Source organism: Prionailurus bengalensis, chromosome D1, assembly GCF_016509475.1.
Source record: "Prionailurus bengalensis isolate Pbe53 chromosome D1, Fcat_Pben_1.1_paternal_pri, whole genome shotgun sequence".
NCBI classification, from domain to species: Eukaryota; Metazoa; Chordata; class Mammalia; order Carnivora; family Felidae; genus Prionailurus; species Prionailurus bengalensis.
The window spans coordinates 54,338,459-54,359,089 of NC_057346.1; the positions used below are offsets into that span (position 1 = coordinate 54,338,459).

General features: G+C 44.8%; 1 protein-coding gene across 3 annotated transcripts; it reads left to right on the forward strand.

Annotated features, from left to right (window-relative positions):
• The first annotated feature begins 397 nt into the window (after positions 1-397).
• KCTD14 (potassium channel tetramerization domain containing 14) lies at positions 398-13,541 on the forward strand. Of its 3 annotated transcripts, none has more exons than XR_006297377.1 (2): positions 398-591; positions 12,664-12,772. XR_006297377.1 is itself a non-coding variant. In XM_043580135.1 (2 exons), exons 1-2 carry the CDS (start codon positions 6,922-6,924, stop codon positions 13,330-13,332), a joined length of 738 nt encoding a protein of 245 aa, XP_043436070.1. In that variant the 5' UTR covers positions 6,761-6,921; the 3' UTR covers positions 13,333-13,541. The 3 variants fall into 3 exon arrangements, 2 of the variants coding, with proteins under 2 accessions (XP_043436070.1, XP_043436069.1); XM_043580135.1 differs by lacking the exon at positions 398-591 and adding an exon at positions 6,761-6,990 and having other exon boundaries at positions 12,664-13,541; XM_043580134.1 differs by lacking the exon at positions 398-591 and adding an exon at positions 9,497-9,878 and having other exon boundaries at positions 12,664-13,541.
• The last annotated feature ends 7,090 nt before the right edge of the window (positions 13,542-20,631 follow it).

Below are 20,631 nucleotides of genomic sequence, written 5' to 3' on the forward strand. Positions count from 1 at the left end.
AAGACAGGATTGCAAAGAGCATCTCAGGCAACATCCCAACACCCACCATGTTATAATGGAGAATTAAGGCCCAGAGGGAAGCAGAGACCTGCCGAAGGTGACACACGAATGGCAGAGCCAGAACTAGAGCCCTGATCTCTTGTCTCCCAGGGATGGAGGAATCTGAAAGAGCCGCTTCGTCTCTGAGATCCTCAGGGTCCTCATACTTAAAGTGTAGGGAGTGCTAGTTCCAATTTTGAATGGTGAGGGTCAAATGTACTAATGGATATAAAAGGAAGATGAGGTCCATTTGAGTTGGGACTTGAAAATTGTTTTCTAGAGAGCTATGGGGAAAGGTATTCTGAACAGCATAAATAAAGGCAGGAAGGCATTGACTTGCTGGGTGTATTTCAGGGAAGCCCGGACTGGGGAAGAAACAGGAAATGAAGTGAAAAGCCCAGGCTGCTTGGTCATGTGAGAAGTGCCCACTGTCTCCCTGAGTGTCTAGCCCTCCTTTCTGGGGTAATGACCCTTCAGAACTCAGCTTCCCCATGGAATCGCTCCGGCTCGTGCATCTGATCAGCCTGCAGGGACAAGTTGGACCATGCAAGGGTGAGTGGGCACAGGGGCTGTGCAGAGCCTGTGGGAGTCTCTCCAGCCAGACGCGGTGGGCAGGGAAGCTTGCCTTGAGGAGATCACAGCAGCCTCCCCGTGCTCTATCCCATTTGCAGAATCCTGATGTTCAAGGTATATACTATGCCCAGTGACTTAGTCCATTTGGGCTGTTATACCCAAAATGCCATAAACTTCGTGGCTGTTAAACAGCAAACATTTCTTTTTCATAGTTCTGAAGGTTAGGAAGTACAAGATCATGGTGCTGGTAGATTTGGTGTCTGGTGAGAGCTCACTTCCTGGTTCATAGACAGCTGTCTTCTCATTGTGTCCTCAAATGGTAGAAGGAAGACTCTCTGGGGGTCTTTTTTATTTTTTTAATTTTTATTATAATTTATTTATTTTTTAATGTTTATTGTTGAGAGAGACAGAGAGAGACAGAGCATGAATGGAGGAGGGGCAGAGAGAGAGGGAGACACAGAATCTGAAGCAGGTTCCAGGCTCTGAGCTGTCAGCACAGAGCCCAACACGGGGCTCAAACTCATGAACCATGAGATCATGACCTGAGCCGAAGTCAGATGCTTAACCGCTTAACCGACTGAGCCATCCAGGTGCCCCCCCCCCTTTAAGGATTTTTATGGTTTTAGATCTCACAGTGGTCTTCCATCCATTTTGAGTTTTTTGCCTATGGTGTAAGAATGTGGTTGAGTTTCATTCTTTTGCATGTAGCTGTCCAGTTTTCCCAACGCCATTTGTTAAAGAGACTCTTTTTCCCATTTTGTATTCATTCTTCCTTTGTTGAAGATTAATTGATCATATAATTGTGGGTTTGTTTCTGAGATTTCTATTCGGTTCCAAGATCTGCCTCATTCTTTTTAATAGGTATATAGTATTCCAAGACATTGACAAATAAAAAATCATGGTTTATTCAACCATACCTCTAAATTTCTAATTGTTGCCACCACAAACAAAACAGTGATACACGTATTTGTTCATATTCTTACAGAGCAGTTTTTATTTCTATTGGATAGGTTCTCAAAAGTGGGACTATTGGGTCAAATGGTGGGCACCTCTTTCCAATCAGCAAAGCTTAAGGAACTTTGTCCCTGTATCCTTACCACCTCTGGCATATTGTTATTCTTCTTAATATTTGCCAAAATGACAGATTAGAAATATCACAGCATTGCTCCTTTGATTGCATTTTCTCAACCCCTGCTAAATTTTGGTAACTTCAGTTATTTTATTTTTAATTTTTAGAAGTTCTATTTGGCTTTTCTCAAATCTGCTTGGGTAATTTTTTAATTTTTATTTTAGAAATAGAGACAGAGAGCCAGTAGGGGCAGAGGGAAGGGAGATAGATAGATAGATAGAGAGAGAGAGAGAGAGAGAGAGAGTATCTTAAGCAGGCCCCATGCTCAGCACAGAGCCCCTGACACGGGCTTCATCTCACGACCCTGAGATCATGAGATTCGGATGCTCAACCAACTGGGACACCCAGGTACCCCCAAATCTGCCTTGATCATATCTTTTTTTTAAGTTTATTTTGAGAGAAAGAGAGAGGCAGGGAGAGAGGGAGAGAGATAATCTCAAGCAGTCTCCATGCTGTCAATGCAGAGCCGGATGAGGGGCTCAAACTCTTATGAACTGTGAGATCACGACCTGAGGTAAAATCAAGAGTCAGACGCTTAACCAACTCTTGACAGCACCGAGGTGCCCCTTTGATTATAAATTTTTGCTCTTCACTCATCTTTTAGATAACACTTATATTTATTTAAGTCCATTAAACATTTATTGTATTTTTTGTTTATTTTTTTATTTTGTGTGTGTGTGTGTGAGAGAGAGAGAGAGAGAGAGAGAGAGAGAAAGGATACCAAGCAGACTCCACACCCAATGTAGAGCCTGATTCTGGGCTCGAACTCACGACCATGAGGTCATGACCTGAGCTGAAACAGAGTTGGATGCCCAACCAACTGAGCCACCCAGGTGGCTCATAGCCCATTAAACACTTATTTTATATTTTATATCCAATTACCTCAATATCTGAGGTGCTTGTGAATCTGTTGACTCTTGCTCATGGCTCTTTATTTACTTCTGTAGTTTGAGGCTTTAGACTGTGAGTGTGTATTTGTTGGACTATGTGGGTTCTTTCAAGCTTGGTGTGACTGTGGACTTTCCTCCAGGATGGGTTTTCATTTTCTTTGTCAGGCATCTGAGGGCTTTACCATTCCAGGTCCATTTAAATTAAATTCCTCGCTGATATTGCTGCTTTTGACCATTAAACAAGTGAATATTTGGGCCCCAGATCCATTTGAGCTTTAGCCTATAATCAGACCTTTACGGGGAAGACTTTTCCCTCCCCAGAACCAGGGAATGAAGCAGGTACAGCATTCTTCTTTGAGTGGAGAATTGTTTTATAATTTACCCTTTTATAGTCTCTGATCTGACATTCTACCCTGTGAGTACCCCAGTCTTTGTCTCCTACTTTCTCTCCTTAAAATACAGACATACCTTTTTTTTATTGCACTTCACTTTATTGTGCTTCACAGATACTGCGGGGGTTTTTGTTTTTTTTGTTTTGTTTTGTTTTTTAACAAACTGAACGTTTGTGGCAATCCTGCCTCAAGCAAGTGTGTCAGCGCCACACTTCACTCACTTTGTGTCTCTCCACAACATTCACTCACTTTGTGTCTCTCTGTCATATTCTTGCAATATTTCACTTTTACACTATGACTATGTTTGCTATAGTGGTCTGTGATCAGTGATCTTTGATGTTCCTACTGTAATTGTCTTGGGGTGCCATGAACCATGCCCATCTAAGATGGCACATTTAATCAATAAATGTTGTGTGTGTTCTGACTGCTCCACTGACCAGCCATTCCCCCCTCTCTCTCCCTCTCCTTGGGCCTCCCGATTCCCTGAGACACAATAGCATTGAAATTAGGCCAGTGAATAAACCTATACTGGCCTCTAGTTGTTCAAGTCAAAGGAAGAATTACACATTTCTCACTTTATTTATTTTTAATGTTTTTTATTTATTCTTGAGAGAGAGACAGAGACAGAGTGTGAGCAGGGGAGGGTCAGAGAGAGAGAGAGAGAGAATCTGAAGCAGGCTCCAGGCTCTGAGCTGTCAGCAAAGGGCCCGATGCAGGGTTCGAACTCACGAACCATGAGATCATGACCCGAGCCGAAGTCGGCTGCTTTACCGACTGAGCCACCCAGGTGCCCCACACATTTCTCACTTTAAATCAAAGCTAGAAATGATTAAGTTTCATGAAGAAAGCTTGTCAAAAACTGAGACAGGCCAAAAGCTAGGTTTCTTACACCCAACAGCCAAGGTGTGTATACCAAGAAAAATTTCTTGAAGGAACTTAAAAGTGCTATTCCAGTGAACACATGAATGGTATGAAAGGAAACAGACTTACTGCAAGGTGGGGAAAGTTTGGGTGGTCTGGATAGAAATCAAACCAGCCACAACATTCCCTCACACCAAAGCCTAATCCAGAGCAAGGCCCGAACTCTCTTCAATTCTACAAAGGCTGAGAGAGGTGAGGAAGCTGCAGAAGAAAAGTTTGAAGCTAGCAGAGGCGGGTTCCTGAGGTTTAAGTTCTCAAGCCCCAGGTTAGGAGTAGAGATTACTTAAAAATTAAAAAAAATCTTTTAGGGGCGCCTGGGTGGCGCAGTCGGTTAAGCGTCCGACTTCAGCCAGGTCACGATCTCGCGGTCCGTGAGTTCGAGCCCCGCGTCAGGCTCTGGGCTGATGGCTCAGAGCCTGGAGCCTGTTTCTGATTCTGTGTCTCCCTCTCTCTCTGCCCCTCCCCCGTTCATGCTCTGTCTCTCTCTGTCCCAAAAATAAATAAACGTTGAAAAAAAAATTTAAAAAAAATCTTTTAAAAATTTTTTCAAAAGAAAAAAAAAGGAAATAAATACATTTCATAAGGCTATAGCTGCCATAGAGAGTGATTCCTCTGATGGATCTGGGCAAAGTCATTTGAAAACCTTTTGGAAAGGATTCACCATTCTAGATGCCATGAAGAACATTCATGATTCATAGGAAGAGGTCACAATTTCAACATGAACAGGAGTTTAGATGTTGATTCCAGGGGTGCCTGGGAGGCTCAGTCGGTTGGGTGTCTGACTTCAGCTCAGGTCATGATCTCAAGGTCTGTGAGTTCGAGCCCCACATCGGGTTCTGTGCTGATAGCTCGGAGCCTGGAGCCTGCTTTGGATTCTGTGTCTCCCTCTCTCTCTGCCTCTCCCCAATTCATGCTCTCTCTCAAAAATAAATAAAACTTGGAAAAAAAAAAAAGAAGTTGATTCCAGCCCTTGTAGGTAAATTTGAGGGATTCAAGACCTCCGTGGAGGAAAGTAACTGCAGATCTGGTGGAAACCACAAAAGAACTAGAATTAGAAGTAGAGCTTGAGGGTGTGCCCGACTTGCTGTAATCTCAGGATAAAACTTGAATGGATGAGGAGTTACTTCTTGTGGATGAGCAAGGCAGTTGGTTTCTCGAGGTGGAATCTACTGCTGGTGAAGATGCTGTGAAGATTGTTGAAATGACAACGACAAATGTTGAAAATTATATAAACTTAGTTGTTAAAACAGCTACAGGGTTTGAAAGGATTGACTCCAATTCTGAAAAAAGTTCTGAGGGTAAAATGCTATCGAACAGCATTGTGTGCTACAGAGAAATCATTCATGAAAGGAAGGGTCAATGGATATGGCAACTTCATTGTTGTTTTATTTTAAGACATTGCCAAAGCCACGCCAGGCTTCAGCAACCACCACCCTGACCAGTCAGCAGCCATCAGTATTGGGGCAAGACCTTCCACCAACACAAAGATTATGAACTCTGTACTGTTTTCCATAGTGGTTGTATGTTACTGAGTCAATCTTTTTTACTTTATTTTTTAGAACAGTTTTAGATGTGCAGAGAAACTGAGAAGAAGCACACTCAGTTTCCTCTATTTTTTTTAAGCTTCCATTTTTAAGTAATCTCTACACCCAACATGGGGCTCAAATCTACATGCCCAAGATCAAGAGTTGCATGCTCTACGGACTGAGCCAGCCAGGCATCCCTTCCCCTATTCTTAACATATTTCATTTGTATGGTACACTTGTTACTGTTAATGAGCCAACACTGATACACTATTATTAACTAAAGCCAATGGCTTATTCATATTTCCTCAGTTTTTACCTAATGTCTATTTTCTTTTCCAGGATCCCATCTAGAATTCCACATTACATTACATTTAGTTGCCATGTTTCTTGGTTGTGACAATTTCTCAGATTTTCCTTGTTTTTAATGACAATTCTTGTTTTGAGAATTATTGGTCAGGTATGTCATGGGATGCCCCTCTATTGGAATTTTTTTAAGTTTATTTATTTATTTTGAGAGAGAGAGAAAGAGAGAGAGAGAGAGAGAGAGAGAGAGAGCAAGCAGGGCGGGGCAGAGAGAGGGAGAGAGACCATCCCAGGCACTGTTAGTGCAGAGCCTGATGTGAAGCTCAAACCCACCAGCTGTGAAATCATGACCTGAGCCTAAATCGGTTGCTTAACCGACTGAGCTACCCAGGTGCCCCGGAATTTGTTTGATGTTTTGTTTTGTTTTGATTTGTTTCATGATTAGATTGGGATTATGGGGTTGAGCAGACGATCACAGAGATAAAGTGCTATTTCCATCACATCACATCAAGGGTACTTACTGTCATCAAAATATGAGTCTTGATGTTGACCTTGATTACCTGGCTGAAATAGGGTTTATCAGTTTTCTCTTTTTTTCCTTTGCACACTATACTCTTTGGAAGAAAGTCACTATGCATGCACAGACCATACTTTAGGAGTGAGGAGTTACGCCCCGGCCCCTTAGGGGTTTGTTTTAACAAGCAAAATAACCCACACAACAGTTATTTTAGCTCTTTTCATCGTTGGTCATGCTTTGCACTTTTAGCAGCTGATCTGAAGTGGATAAATATCCCACACTGGCCACCAGTATCTCTTGGAGCCCACTTTCCTCGTTTGTAAAATAGGTGTTGTTTATCCTTCACCACCGTAGGATTGTAGGGAGTAGAAAGTCTCCTGCTGTCAGTGTCAGTTCCCTCCGCCTCCCCCGTTTGGCTGTCTGGGAAGCCCCTCCCACAGAGGGTCAGTGACCAGACTAGGGACTCACGGCAACCCTGTCGGAGCCCAAGTCAACCCCGGGCTCTAACCACACCCTGGACGCACTTTGCCCCACCTGGGGGGCGTGGAGCAAAGGTGCACTTCCGCCAGCCAGCCACAAGTACCTGGCACGTGGCAGGGCTGGGCGCCCAGCTGCCTGCGGGAACGGGAAGATGAGCCTTCCCTCGGGGCCCCGCTCCCTGCGGCTCCACCGGGCCTCGCCCCCCGCGGGCCCGCCGGTGGTGAGTGCGCAGGAGGGCCGGGTGGGCGGGCGGCTTATTCCCCTGTCCCCGCGCCTCTGCCTTCTTTCGCTCCTTCCAGTGACCCCCCGTGCGCCCCTTTGTCGGGGTCTGAGTTCCCTTGCTTCTGGCGGGCCTCTGGCTCGCGCTCTTCTCTTCTAGCTGGTTCTGGCTTTGATCGTTCTCCTTAGGCGCAAGGTGCCCCGTCCCCTTCCGGCTCAGTCCAGCCGCTCCTCTTTGACCTCTTTCCTGAGTGGGTGCTTTTGTTGGTCTTCTGTGTTCAGTCTTTGTTTTTAGCCGTTTTCTGCGTGTCTCCTCTTGGTCTCCAGGCTCGTCCTAGTGCACCCCTCTTCCTTTGCCCTTCCTCCTCCCGTGTTTGGGAGAAGACGACCCAGCTAAAGGCTGCCTTACCCACCACATCCCCATCCTCTCCAGCCTGCCACTGCCCACTGGCTGGATCCTGAGTCCTCCAGCTTGCCGGCCTCCTCCTGGGGCTTGGTAGAGGGGAGTTTGCTGGGGAGGAGAAGGGGTGGGGGTGGGATCAGGAAAAGGCCCAGCGCACTTCAGGAGCAGAACATTCTAATCTCCGGTGGCTAGGTGCCATCCTGAAGACTTGTAGGAAGACAAAGCAGATCCAGCAGTGGGGAGACTGTGGCTCTTTCCCATAGGGCAATGGTGACATCACTGTGGTTGACACAGTCACCAGCTCAGTGGTAGGGCCGCCCTAGGTGCTCAATAAATGTCTGCATGAATTACTGAGCAAGAGGGGGAGCCAGCACGGGGCATGATGCCAGGTAGGGAAAGATTGGCTTTTATCAGAATACCAGGCACTCTTATAAATCAGTGCAGCAGGTAAGCTCCAGTCAATTGAACAGCCATTTATCGAGCATCCTGGTGTGCTGAGCCCTGTAACAGGTACTGGTGACATAAAGATGAATCTGGGATAGTCAGCTCTTAGGAACCTTGCAGCTTAATTGGGAATACAGATGAACAAATGGAATTATAAGAGTTAACTACCATGACGACAGAAGTACAGGGCCCTGTAGGATCATAAGGAGACAACCCATCTAGAAAGATTCCTGGAGCAATTAACTTGAAGGATGAGTGGGCTAAGTAAAGGGAATGTGGGCGGCAAATGAGTGAAGTCTTGGGGGCCGTGGGGACCAGCCTGTTCTGGATGGGTGGGAGAGAGAGGTTCTGGTAGCTGATTGCCAGGGCTGCAAAGGACCTTGTAAACCTCATGAAAGAGTCTAGAGTTTATCTGGAAGGGAATGCAAGGTTACCCAAGGGTTTGTTTTATTTATTTTTTACTTTTTAATTTTTTATTAGAAAGAAAGAGCAGGGGAGAGGGGCAGAAAGAGAAAGAGAGAGAGAGAATGTCAAGCAGGCTCCACGTTGAGCATGGAACCTGTCTCAGAGCTGGATCCCACGGACCCTGGGATCATGACCTGAGGCTAAATCAAGACTCTGATGTTCAACGGATTGAGTCACCCAGGTGCCCCTCACCCAAGTGTTTAATGCAGATTAACCAGATCAGATTTGCATTTCAGAAAAATTGCTCTGGTGTTAGAGATTGGACTGGGGGAGGGCAATCAAGGGGGCAGAGGGCTGTGGAATTGACCAGGATTTAGAATCACCAGGACTTGGTTACTGATTATTCGTGTGGGAAGAGGTTAAGGACTGGAGCAGACTGCTAGATTACAACCTGGATTTCTGGCTCAGATGATTGAGATGGGGGACAATGGAAAAGGTCAAGGTTGTGGAGTGGGGAGAGATTTGAGGGACTTGGGGGACATGTGAATGGAGATGTCCCTCCATTGACTCTACTAAGGGTGACCTTAGGAAATGTATGAATGTTTGGCAGGGGGTTTTGCAGGTGTGTAGGGACCCTTTAGACTACAACTGGGTGAAAGCCAGGTCTGATTCGTCCCAGTGCCCTTAGGGAGGGCCAGCTCTGGAGCAAGGGCTCCTAAAGACTGGCTTTAGGAGACAGGCTGAGCCTGAGAGAGTCTTTCTTACCCGGGAATGCTCCTTCAGGGTGATTGGTAGAAAAGGTGGGGCAGAGGGGCCACAAAAATGGGCAGATGGTCCAGAAGAGGGGCGGAAAAGAAGTCTTTATCTGCTAGAAACATACTGTAGTATTTGTGGATGAGGTAGGAGGTCTTGGATTTCCAAAGAAACTGGGAGAGTTTGGGGAAAAAAAGGAGGGAAACAGGGACAGAACTAAGAAGTTCGGGAACAAGACCGAGGTCTTATTTGGTAAACAAATGGGGCTGAGGATATCAGGGCAGGAAGCTGTTTTGTGAAGCATGTGGAAATGAGCTTCAGAAACAACACTTGAAGTGATTGGACTCATTAGACTTTCAGAGCTGGAGAGGCTTAGAGCTCTCTTCGTCCATTTTGCCTCCCTATTTCATAGATGACTAGGCTTAGGCCCACAGAAGAAAGTGAGCTGCCCCAGGCACATCGCTAATTACTGGCAGCAGTGGGACTGGATGTCTGGAGGAGTAGGACACCCATTCTGTACTGGAGTCAGACTTACAGGGGTTTGAATGCAGCTCTGACTTCACTTCCCAGCTATGTGACCCATCTTTCTGACCTCATAGGGGGACCTCCAGAGCACCTGTGAGCTTTCAGTGGTACAGGAGTGATGATGAAGCACATGGATCCATTCAAGGGTTAAAGTCTGCAACTTTGCGTTTAACTGCCTGCTTCACAGAGCCACCTCAGGGTTAACCAAACATCCTTGCCAAGGGGCCTTGAGGTTTATGGGAGAAAGAGGAAGTCACAGGTTCTGGGTTTATTTTTCTCCTGGCTGTATTGTTTGGCTGCTGTCAGAATGCATCCACTCCGTCTCCCTTCTCCACTCCAGCCGGCAAAACTGTCCCCTGGTAAGAGCTGTTGCCATGGCAACTCAGTTCTTCCCCCCATTAGTTTGGCTGCCTCTGGCTCTCTTTAGTCTAGTACTTCAATCTTAGGGGTAGAGCCCACAGACAAGTTGAGGATGAAGTCACACCTAAATGAGAACCAAGGACATTCCTGAATCCTGTCACTACTCCTGGCTCTGCAAAGACCTGTGGCACAATCTCTGGGTGGAAATGCAGCTTTCCCTCTGACGCTGCACCCATCTCTTCTGCGGCTGCAGCATCACACCGCCTTTGAAACCTTCCCTGACAACCTCCAGCGCACATCCACGCGGAGAGCCTTTGAGTCTCCCCTCTTAGCACCTGCACGTTTCAGCAGTCTGTTTCCCTCTCTCCTTTGTGAACTCCTCAAGGGCGGGGACTGTGTCCTTTCATCTGCTCAGGAGGAGGCTTGAAAGTAAGAGGTCCTCTCTACCTTTTTTATTTTTTTAAGTTTATTTATTTCTTTTGAGAGACAAGCAGGGGAGGAACAGAGAGAGGCTGAGAGAGAGAATCCCAAGCAGGCTGGGCACCGTCAACGCAGAGCCCAATGTGGGGCTCGAACACATGAACCATGAGATCATAACCTGAGCTGAAATCAAGACTTGGTTGCTCAACAGACTGAGCCACCCAGGGCCCCCTCTGTCTTTTTCAAATGACTGAATAATTAAGGGGGTGAAGAGTGGAGGTATTTAAAGGTTGAGCACTAATTGATGTAATGACTAAGAGCACATGCTTTGGGGTAAATTGGCCCCGAGTTTAAGTTCTGAGATCATCACTTAATAGCAAGTTGATTTAGGCAATTTGCTTCAGCTCCTTAATTCTTAGTTTCTTCATCTGTAAAATGGGGATTTAATACATTCTTCACAGGAGCACTGTGAAGACTGAGTTAGGAATTGAATGCAAAGCACGTTGCACAGTCACTAGACTATGAGGGGAGAGACTGTCCTGCTTGTTCCTCACTGTGCACCAGGTATCTGGCACATCCGTATTTTAGTGACCAAGTGTGTGAATTTAATTTTATTATTTTTTTACATTTATTTATTTATTTTGAGAGAGAGAGAGAGAGAGAGAGAATGAGGGAGGGGCAGAGAGAGGGAGAGAGAGACAATCCCAAGCACCATCATTGCAGAGCCAGACTCAGGGCTCAGACTCACAAACCGTGAGATCATGACCTGAGCCGAAATCAAGAGTTGGACGCTTAACTGACTGAGCCATCCAGGAGCCCTGTATTTTTTTATTATTATTATTTTTAAATTTTTTTTAACTTTTTTTTTTTTATTTATTTTTGAGACAGAGAGAGACAGAGCATGAACGGGGGAGGAGCAGAGAGAGAGAGAGACACAGAATCAGAAGCAGGCTCCAGGCTCCGAGCCATCAGCCCAGAGCCCGACACGGGGCTGGAACTCACGGACTATGAGATCGTGACCTGAGCTGAAGTCAGACGTTTAACCGACTGAGGCACCCAGGAGCCCCTTTATTATTATTTTTAATGTTTACTTATTTTTGAGAGAGAGAACACACATACCTGTGGGTGCGTACACGTGAGGGCATGCGCCAGTGGGGGAGGGGCAGAGAGAGGGGACAGGGGATCCGAGCTGTGAGCACAGAGCCCGATGTGGGGCTTAAACCCATGAACCGTGAGATCATGACCTGAGCCGAAGTTGGAGGCTTAACCAACTGAGCGACCCAGGTGCCCTGAGTGAATGAATTTTAAATAAGCAGAGTTATTCAGGAAGCTGGTTTGTAAGGATAACAATTAGTGTATCACCTCACATATAATAATCTGGTATTTTTGTTAGGTCTGTTGGCAGCACTTAGTATTCCCTAAATGCATCCTGACTCTGTCTGTTTCCACGTCCCCCTCTGTGCTTGCCTGTGGGCATCCCGAGGCAGGTACCATGTGCATCTTAACCACATCCTTAGTGCTCATCTCAAGGTTTGGCATTGAGAAGAGGCCTCTAAAAATTCCATTGACCAGCTAAACCTAACTTCCATTGACACCACACTTTACAGTTTATGAGGCAATTTTATACCCATTGTATCCAGTGTTACTGACCTTTTCAGCACCAAGAATATTCCTGTTATTTAACCCCCACCGGCCCACATTCTGAAACACATCTATCAAACAAATTCCCTTAGTTAATTAATCAAAGTCATGCCAACCGCTAATAGGAACTTCTGACCTACATTAAATAAGATTTTTTATTCCCTGGGTGGCGCCTGGGTGGCTCAGTCTGTTGAGTGTTGACTCTTGATTTCAGCTCAGGTCATGGGAACGAGCCCTGCGTTGGGCTCCGTGCTGAGCATGGAGCCTGCTTGGGATTCTCTTTCTCTCCCACTGCCCCTCTCCCTCACTCGTGAACTCTCTCTCTCTAAAATAAAAAATAAATAAAAGAATGTGTATCCCCAACGCCCACCATGGGGTGTGGGCATGTAGGAAGTACCCAAGAAATGCTTCCTGTATGCAATGAATACATGTATGGTTTCTTAGCCTCTCTGAGGCTATATATAATCTTAGATCTGAGCCTTGGGAACCTTGGGAACTTCTGACTTCACAACACCTCCATATCCCCATTTTAGAAATGAGGAAATGGGCCCAGGGAGGGAAAAAGCCTTGCCCAAGGCCACAGACTTTGTGAGCATTGTCACTGGGACTTGCTTCCCTAGCGGCGTCTTGGACTAATATCCTTTAGTATTCTGTCGATGAAAATAAGCCACGAGCTCCCTGGAGGTGGCGCTGTTGGTTTCACTCTGCCTCTTGTGCCCTCAGGTATCTCCCGTCGTGGAGCTTAACGTAGGAGGCGAGTTGTACACCACTACCGTGAGCACCCTGAGAAAAGTCCCGGGTTCAAAGCTGGCAGAGATGTTCTCCAGCTCCACTAAGGCCTGCCTAGATGCAGAAGGCCGCTTCTTCATCGATCGTCCCGGCACTTATTTCGGACCCGTCCTGGACTACCTGCGCAGCGAGCAGCTGCCCACACAGCACATCCCGGAGGTGTACCGTGAGGCGCAGTTTTACGAAATCAAGCCTTTGGTCAAGCTCTTGGAGGACACGCCGCAGATCTTTGGTGAGCAGGTGGCTCGGAAGCAGTTCCTGCTGCGGGTGCCCGCCTACAGCGAGAACCTGGAGCTCATGGTGCGCTTGGCACGCGCCGAGGCCGTGGCGGCACGCAGCTCCACAGTGCTGGTGTGCGTGGTGCGCACTGAAGAAGAGGCAGCCCAGTGCGCAGAGGCCCTGCGCGTCTTCGAGTTTGAAAAGAAGTCGGTTGTCAAGTTTGGACCTTGGAAGGCAGCCCCGCAGGTCAAGGACCTCCTGGACTGCGTGAAGATGGACATTGCAGCCCAGGGGTACCAGGTATACTATGAACACTACTCCGAGAGAACATTACGGGCCAAGTATTTGAATTACTTTTATACATTCCTCTTCATCTGGTGGTGATCCCCAGGGGCCAGGGGCAGAGGCAGTGTGTTATGGGTTCTGGTGGGACTTATGAAATTGAAAATTGCCTTCAAAAGCCATCTTCCAGGGGAGCCTCGGTGGCACAGTCGCTAAGCGTCGGACTTGAGCTCAGGTCATGATCTCACAGTCCATGAGTTTCAAGCCCCCCTTCAGGCTCTGTGTGGACTCAGAGCCTGGAGCCTGCTTCAGATTCTGTGTCTCCCTCTCTTTTTGCCCCTCCCCTGCTGGTGCTCTGTCTCTCTCTCTCTCTCTCTCGCAAAAATAAATAAACATTAAAAAAAAGTTTTTAAAAAGCCATCTTCCTTTAATTTCATAAACAAACATCAAACAGTTTCTAAGGTGGTCTAGGAGGCTGGCCCCCTAATAATTGTCTATCCCCCTGCTGAGAATTTTGTGCTCACTGCAACTGACTCCACTGTGCTTGCCTCATGAGGTGCAGCTGCTTCCTCTTTAAAGCCTCACCTACCTGCCAGACGCTTCCAGTCAAGTCCAAAACAAGGCTGAGGTGAGTTGGAATGTTTCGACAATGCTTTGGCTGGAGATGTGGGATGATAACAGGAAAATAACAGGATACCACTGACCTAGATAATACGATCCGAAAATACAATCTACTCAGCCTCAGCTTGTGGTCTAATCCTTTAGCCCTGTTATGTGCTTTCACGAGGAAGATGCCAAGTTCATACCTATGGTAGACGCCACTCAGATCTCCCTTTTCCAAATGCTGTGTTGACTGCTGTAGCTTCACAGCTGTTTTCTCTAGAGCAGTGATTCTCAAAAGTGTGGTCCCTAGACCAGCAGCATCAGCAATACCTGGGAGCTTCTTAGAAATACAAATTCTCTGGCCCCCACCCTTGACCTACTGAATCAGAAACAGTGTTGGCCCAACAGTCTGTTTTAATAAGCCCTCCAGGTGATTCTGATGCACCCTAATTTTGAGATCTGCTCTGGAAAAGAATTGCCATTTTGCTTGTGTAGAGATACAGAAGACTGAGCCCTTACCTCAAAGGAGGAATCAATTCTGGTGCAGTTCCTGTTCTGGGCCTCCTTGTGGGATCAGGTGAAGTCAGTCCTCATTTGAGGCCACATTCTGTTTGTTTGTTTTTAACATTTATTTATTATTGAGAAACAGAGCATGAGCATGGGAGGGGCAGAGAGAAGGGGAGACACAGACTCTGAAGCAGGCTCCAGGCTCTGAGCTGTCAGCACAGAGCCTGATGCGGGGCTCGAACTCACAAATCATGAGATCATGACCTGAGCCGAAGGCGGACGTTTAACCGACTGAGCCATCCAGGCGCCCCTTGACGCCACGTTCTTAATTAGGATTCTTCTTCTGCTGTATCCTACTTCTCTCACTCCCTTTCCCCTGAGAGCACATCCCCAATATACCACTTGCACAGAGTCTCTGTTTCAGGCTCTGCTTCTCAACCTGACAGTAACAGAACTCTAAGGAAGACATGGGTAGACATTCAATCTTTTCCAAGTCCAAGTCTGAGAGAGACGACCCCCTTCCTCTCCTGCCTGCTAGGGTGACCATCTGTCCTCAAGATCAAGGTTAATTTTCAGGGTTTAAGGAATTACTACTATCAGGGAGTTTAAATTTAAACATAATTGCTCAGAATGGTCATTTTTTCTTATTTTCAAAAATTTCCCCATGTTTTCCTTTTGGTATTTAATATGGCTGCCAATTTTAAGTGGACAAATCCTGAATATTTGAACTTTTTATCATGAACCATTTCATTATTTATCAAGAACCTGAAAAAAAAAGTTTATACTCTTTGGTCAGTAATTACATTTATGAGATTAGATTCCCAGGAGATACTCTTTTCCATAAGAACTAAATAGGATTGCTTAAAATGTCAATTTTGTGAATTCTGAAAAGGTCAATGTCCTCCTGAAGATTTCTGCATATTCCGGAGGGTTTGTTTTCTTATGGTCCGTTCTGGTTCTCTGCTTCTGCTGGATTCATGGATCATCTAGATGTCTTCAGCTTATTGTTGCTGTTCTACACGATGCTCACCCAGGTTGAACACTCCTATCTTTTTCTTAATTTTTACAAATGCTGCTTCCACAAGCCATTTGTGAACGTAGCAGACTGTGGCGAATGCAGGCAAATAAAATGGAGGTAGTTTACAAGACAGAAATGCAAATAATTTCAAACTGAGAGTATTCGACACATCTGTTCTTAAAAAGTCTCAGTCACCCCCATCACTAGGAACTTTTCACTAGTAGATTGTGTTTGTTTCCTATTTTTTCTTCCCTCCCTGTTCTTGCCATGCTTCTCTGTAGGTGGGAGTAATCTTCCCCACCCCACTGACTTCATGCTTGGCTTCATGACCTAATCTGGCCAATGGAATATGCATGGAAGTGACTGTGCCAATCCCAAATTCAGGCTTTAGAAGCATGCCAAGTTTCCATCAGCCCTCTTGTGTTCTTGTCATTTACCAGGAGAAGACCACGTTCCAGTTTAGCTGCCTCTTTTATTGCTTTGGCTGTAGCCTGCATGCATGCCCATAGGATCTCACTCTCTTCCTGAACGATTTACCAAATTATTTTATTAAACAAAGGCAATTTCAACATTCCCTCCCCAATCCCAATCCATAATACAGTTAAGATAACATACTATTTTTATCCCACTTAAATTATAAAAGCAAAACAATGGGAAATAAGTCAAGTGTATTGTATTACATCTATATAATGCAATGTTATACAGCAATTAAAATTATATTTATAGAGGCTTAAAATTATTGGGGAGGAGAATACTCATTTAATTCAATGCAATTTAATTTAATTTGTGCTCCAAAAAAGGATTTATGGTGGTGGGGTTTACAGGACTATGAAAAAAAGAAATATCCAAAAATATATTAATTAAAAGTACATAAATTAAGTGGAAACTCTTAGTTGCCTACCCAATAATACCATCTCCCCCTTTCTTGTTTCCTAACAGGAGAAGCAAAATAGTAAAGCACATTAATAATGTTCAAAAAATGATCTCTGGCCATATGCAGGGGTATATGATACTTTTCTGATCTATTGGGATTAACTAAAGAAAATTAGAGTCAAAGGAGGAAAACTTAAAACTGACTGGTAAATATAACTGTCATCATGATCCGAAGGAAAACATAAAGACTGAACCCTGTGAGATTGCCCTCATGGAGGCACCCTAGTTCATAGCTCTAGCCTGGTTTTCACGTCTACATTGTTCTCCTAGAGGACTTTTTTTTTTTTTAATCCTCTATTTATTATCCCATCCTCTCCTACTCCCCTCCCCATCCATTTCTGCTCTGTTCAGTGTCCTCGAAATCTGATCCCTAGGTACTGCATGCCCAAGCCCCTTCCTGGTTGTCCAAAGACTTGGGAAGTACTAGAATGAAAGATCCATGATAACAAAGCCTGGGGAGTCTGTGTGTGGATGGACCTCTTCGAGTGGGGAAAATATTTGTGTTTCTTAAAAATGGCCACTAGAGGGCACCCATTCTAGAAGAGGCTCTCAAAAAATAAATGGACTCGACCATCTAACCTCTGGATGTCAGTCAGCCTCTTTTTCCAGCTCCCAAGTGCTTGCTAAATAGAATCATGAAAAAGGTGGTCATGATGGCTATGAATGGGCTCTACAATATAGATTTCCTCTTACCAAAGCCAGTCTGGCTCCTGATGGATGTCCAACAGCAGATACCAACACTGAGCTCCTGATACAGTATTATTCCTGGGGAGGGGGAGAGTGAGGAAACTAGACACTTCTTGGTGATAGGTTGATTGCACTGTAAATCAGTTAGCTAGACTGCTCTGTAACAAACTGTTGGAAGCAACACTGACATTTCTAAGCAAATGGCATTGACACCTTTGTTTGACGATGTTTGCAAAACTTCTTAGGGGTAAGGAGATATACTTACAATACAAAAGTATAAATAAATAATAGTAATAAAGTTAATGAAGTTGGTATCACCGTCCAATCCTGGAGCTATCTCAGGATGATTTAAAAAAAAAATGTCTCCCACTGAGTTGGAAGGCAGATTTGTTTTCTGACCAGTATGATAAAGTCTCTCTCCAGAGGGCAGGTTTGCTAGCATTCCTCTCTTAAGATTGAGGGTTTCCTAAGCTCCGTGTTCTTCATCTGTGTTGCAGATCTATTGTGTGCATGACATTTACCTGCATCACCTCCATGGTGCTTGGGGAGCAAAGGGAACCAATGAAAACATGAAATTCATGCTACCTGCTATCATGTGAATAATAAACTATCTAGATCCATTTGGGCTTGTCTCCTTACCAACTGAACCTATATGTCAAATCAACTTAGCATCTTAGGGACTGTCTGACCACATGAAAACCTCCTGACCCCCGAACTTAGTGCCTTAAGGTTATAATCATATAAGGTTTTGCTCACAAAACTACAGATTGGGCAATTCTTCTGGTCTTGGTTGGGCTCCCTCATGCATCTGTAGTCAGATGGTGGATCAGCTGGGGTGGGCTGGTCTAAGATGGCCTCAGCGGGGTCAGCTTGGCTTGTTCCATCTGGTCACTCATTATTCAGCAGACTTGAGTGCACTTATTCTCATGGCAATGGTAGGGTTCCAAAATCAAACAAAAGGCCTGGGGATGCTTAATTGACTGAGCTACCCAGGCACCCCCAGAGATTCCAGCTCTTAATGGAAGCAGCTTCAAGGATGGATTTCAGAGGGTACACATACAGAGAGGGGGAGTATCAGAGTCATTTTTGCAATCATTCTACCACATACTGGATCCTTTCCATCAGGGAGGGAGTGGTGATTGGTCCTCACAGGAGTAGATACATATTCCAGATTTAGATTTGGCTTTCCTGCTGCTATAGATTGGATTCGTGTGTCCCTGCCACCCCCTACCCTGCCCCAAATTCATGTGTTGAGATCCTAATCTGCATTGTCATAGTTATTCCAAAGGTGGGGCCTTTGGGAGATAATTAAGTCATGAGGTAGAATCCTAATGAATGAAATTTGTGGGGTTTTTTGTTTTGTTTTGTTTTGTTTTTGAGCAGCAGGCAAAAGTTTATTACAGTATAAAATTAGAAAGGAAGAATAGTATGAAAGCTCTCTTTGCAGAGAGGGGATATTTGAAAGTGAATGCCCCTCTTTTTTTTTTAATTAAAAAATTTTTTTTAATTTTTTTTTTTTTTTTGAGAGAGAGAGAGAGAGAGAGAAACAGAGCGTGACTGGGGGAGGGGCAATGAGGGAGGCACAGAATCCGAAGCAGGCTCTAGGTTCTGAGCTGTTGGCACAGAGCCTGACACAGGGCTCGAACTCATGGACCATGAGATCATGACATGAGCCAAAGTTGGACACTTAACCAACTGAACCACCCAGGTGCCTCTTTTTTAAATTTTTAAAAGTTTATTTATTTTTTTTGTTTGAGAGTAAGAGAGTGAGCAGGGGAGTGGCAGAGAGAGAGAGAGAGAGAGAGAGAGAGAATCCCAAGCAGGCTCCAGGCTGTCAGAGCAGAGCCCAATGCAGGGCTCAAACTCATGAACTGTGAGATCATGACCTGCGACGAAACCAAGAGTTGGATGCTTAACCGACTGAGCCACCCAGGCACCCCAGGATTAGTATTCTTACAGAAGAGACCCTAGAGAGCTCCGTTGCCTCTTCTGCCATGTGTGTACATGGCAAGAATACAGCTGTCTATGAACTAGAAAGTGAGCTCTTGCCTGATGGTGAATCTCTCTATACCTTGATCTTGGGCTTCTCAGCCTCCAGAACTGTGAGAAATAAATTTCTGTTTATAAGCCATTTCGTTTGTAGTATTCTGTTATAGTAGCTTATATCTATCTATCTATCTATCTATCATCTATCTATCTATCAGTCATCTCCTATGGTTCTGGTTCCCTGGAAAACCCTAATAACGCTTAACTGTGATGTTTTTGCCAACCCTACTATTCATGGGTATCTTATGAATTTTCATGGACATTGCTTTGCACTAAGGAACTTATTTTATGATGAAAGAATTATAGGGGTGCCTGGGTGGCTCAGTAGGTTGAGGGACTGACTTTGGCTCAGGTCATGATTTCACCACTTGTAGGTTTGAGCCGCACGTTGGGCTTTGTGCTGACAGCTTGAAGCCTGGAGCCTCCTTCAGGTTCTGTGTCTCCCTGTCTCTCTCTCTGCCCCTCCCCCACTTTCTGTTTCTGCCCCTCCCCCACTCTCTCTCTCTCTGTCTCAAAAATGAGTAAACGTTAAAAAAATTTTTTTTGCAAAGAAATTCTTTAGTTTTCTTAGGTACCCCACCACTCAGATGTAGCTGCTATGATAAAAACAGTGTAATGACCTTTTGCAGACTCACTTATGGGGCTAGCTGAGAGATAAAACATTGTGAATTTGGGGTGCTGTTTTATAGATTTGAGGTATATACCTTATACCAATAGCTAAAATTTAGTACCGTTTCTCCCACAGTTAGAATACATAGGTCTAGGGACTAAGGAGAGGAGGTAAGAGTTGTTCTTGTCATTTTTACACCTAATGACTCATTTATGAATTCTATTCAGAGGGTTTGGAGTATTTAGTTCCCAAGGGAGGAACAGTTCCACCAAAGAACATTGTCATTGTTCTATTACATTATAACATGTGATGAGACTGCCTCCTGGTCATTAGGAGCTCTTCTTGCTGAGCCAAAAGCAGAGAAGGAGTTATTATCTGAGTGAGTAACCCCAATTTCCTAGGAAATTGGGTTGCTGTTACACAACGGGGACAGGGAAGACTGTTTGAAGCTTAAAGGATTCACTGAGGTGTCTCATTCTATTCCCATATGCAATAATGAAGTCAAATGAAAATATCATCAATTCAATAAATACAGTTTTTCATTTCAATATTAAAGAATGTGGAATGGGGGCACCTGGCTGGCTCAGTTGGTGGAGTGTGCAACTCTTGATCTCAAGGTTGTGAGTTTGAGTCCCACATTAGGTATAGAGGTTGATTAAACATTTTTAAAAATATTTTTAAAAAATGTGGAATATTCTTGTTTCTATACTAGTCTGGTCCCAGTTTCCCCCTGTATTCAGTTTACTCTCAATATAAACTGAATTTTCTTTCATTTTCTGAGTGCACCCAACTCCTTCCTGCAGCCATATCTAATAATAATGATGTTAGTACTTTTAATAATTGATGCTTAGATGCACATTTAACATCTCTGAAATCAGGACACATCTAAGATTGCTGTTGGTCAATTGTTCATGTGTAGATTGGGTCATGGCAGTTCATGTTTTCATCACTTCCATTGAGCTCTGCATCTGTTGTCTTTAATTGCCATTTAATGAGT

Coding starts and splice junctions, on each gene's coding strand:
- KCTD14 (XM_043580134.1), top strand. CDS start 9,756: ATGGGAGAAAGAGGAAGTCACAGGTTCTGGGTTTATTTTTCTCCTGGC. Junction 9,879..12,663: donor GCCGGCAAAACTGTCCCCTG/GTAAGAGCTGTT, acceptor TTGTGCCCTCAG/GTATCTCCCGTCGTGGAGCT.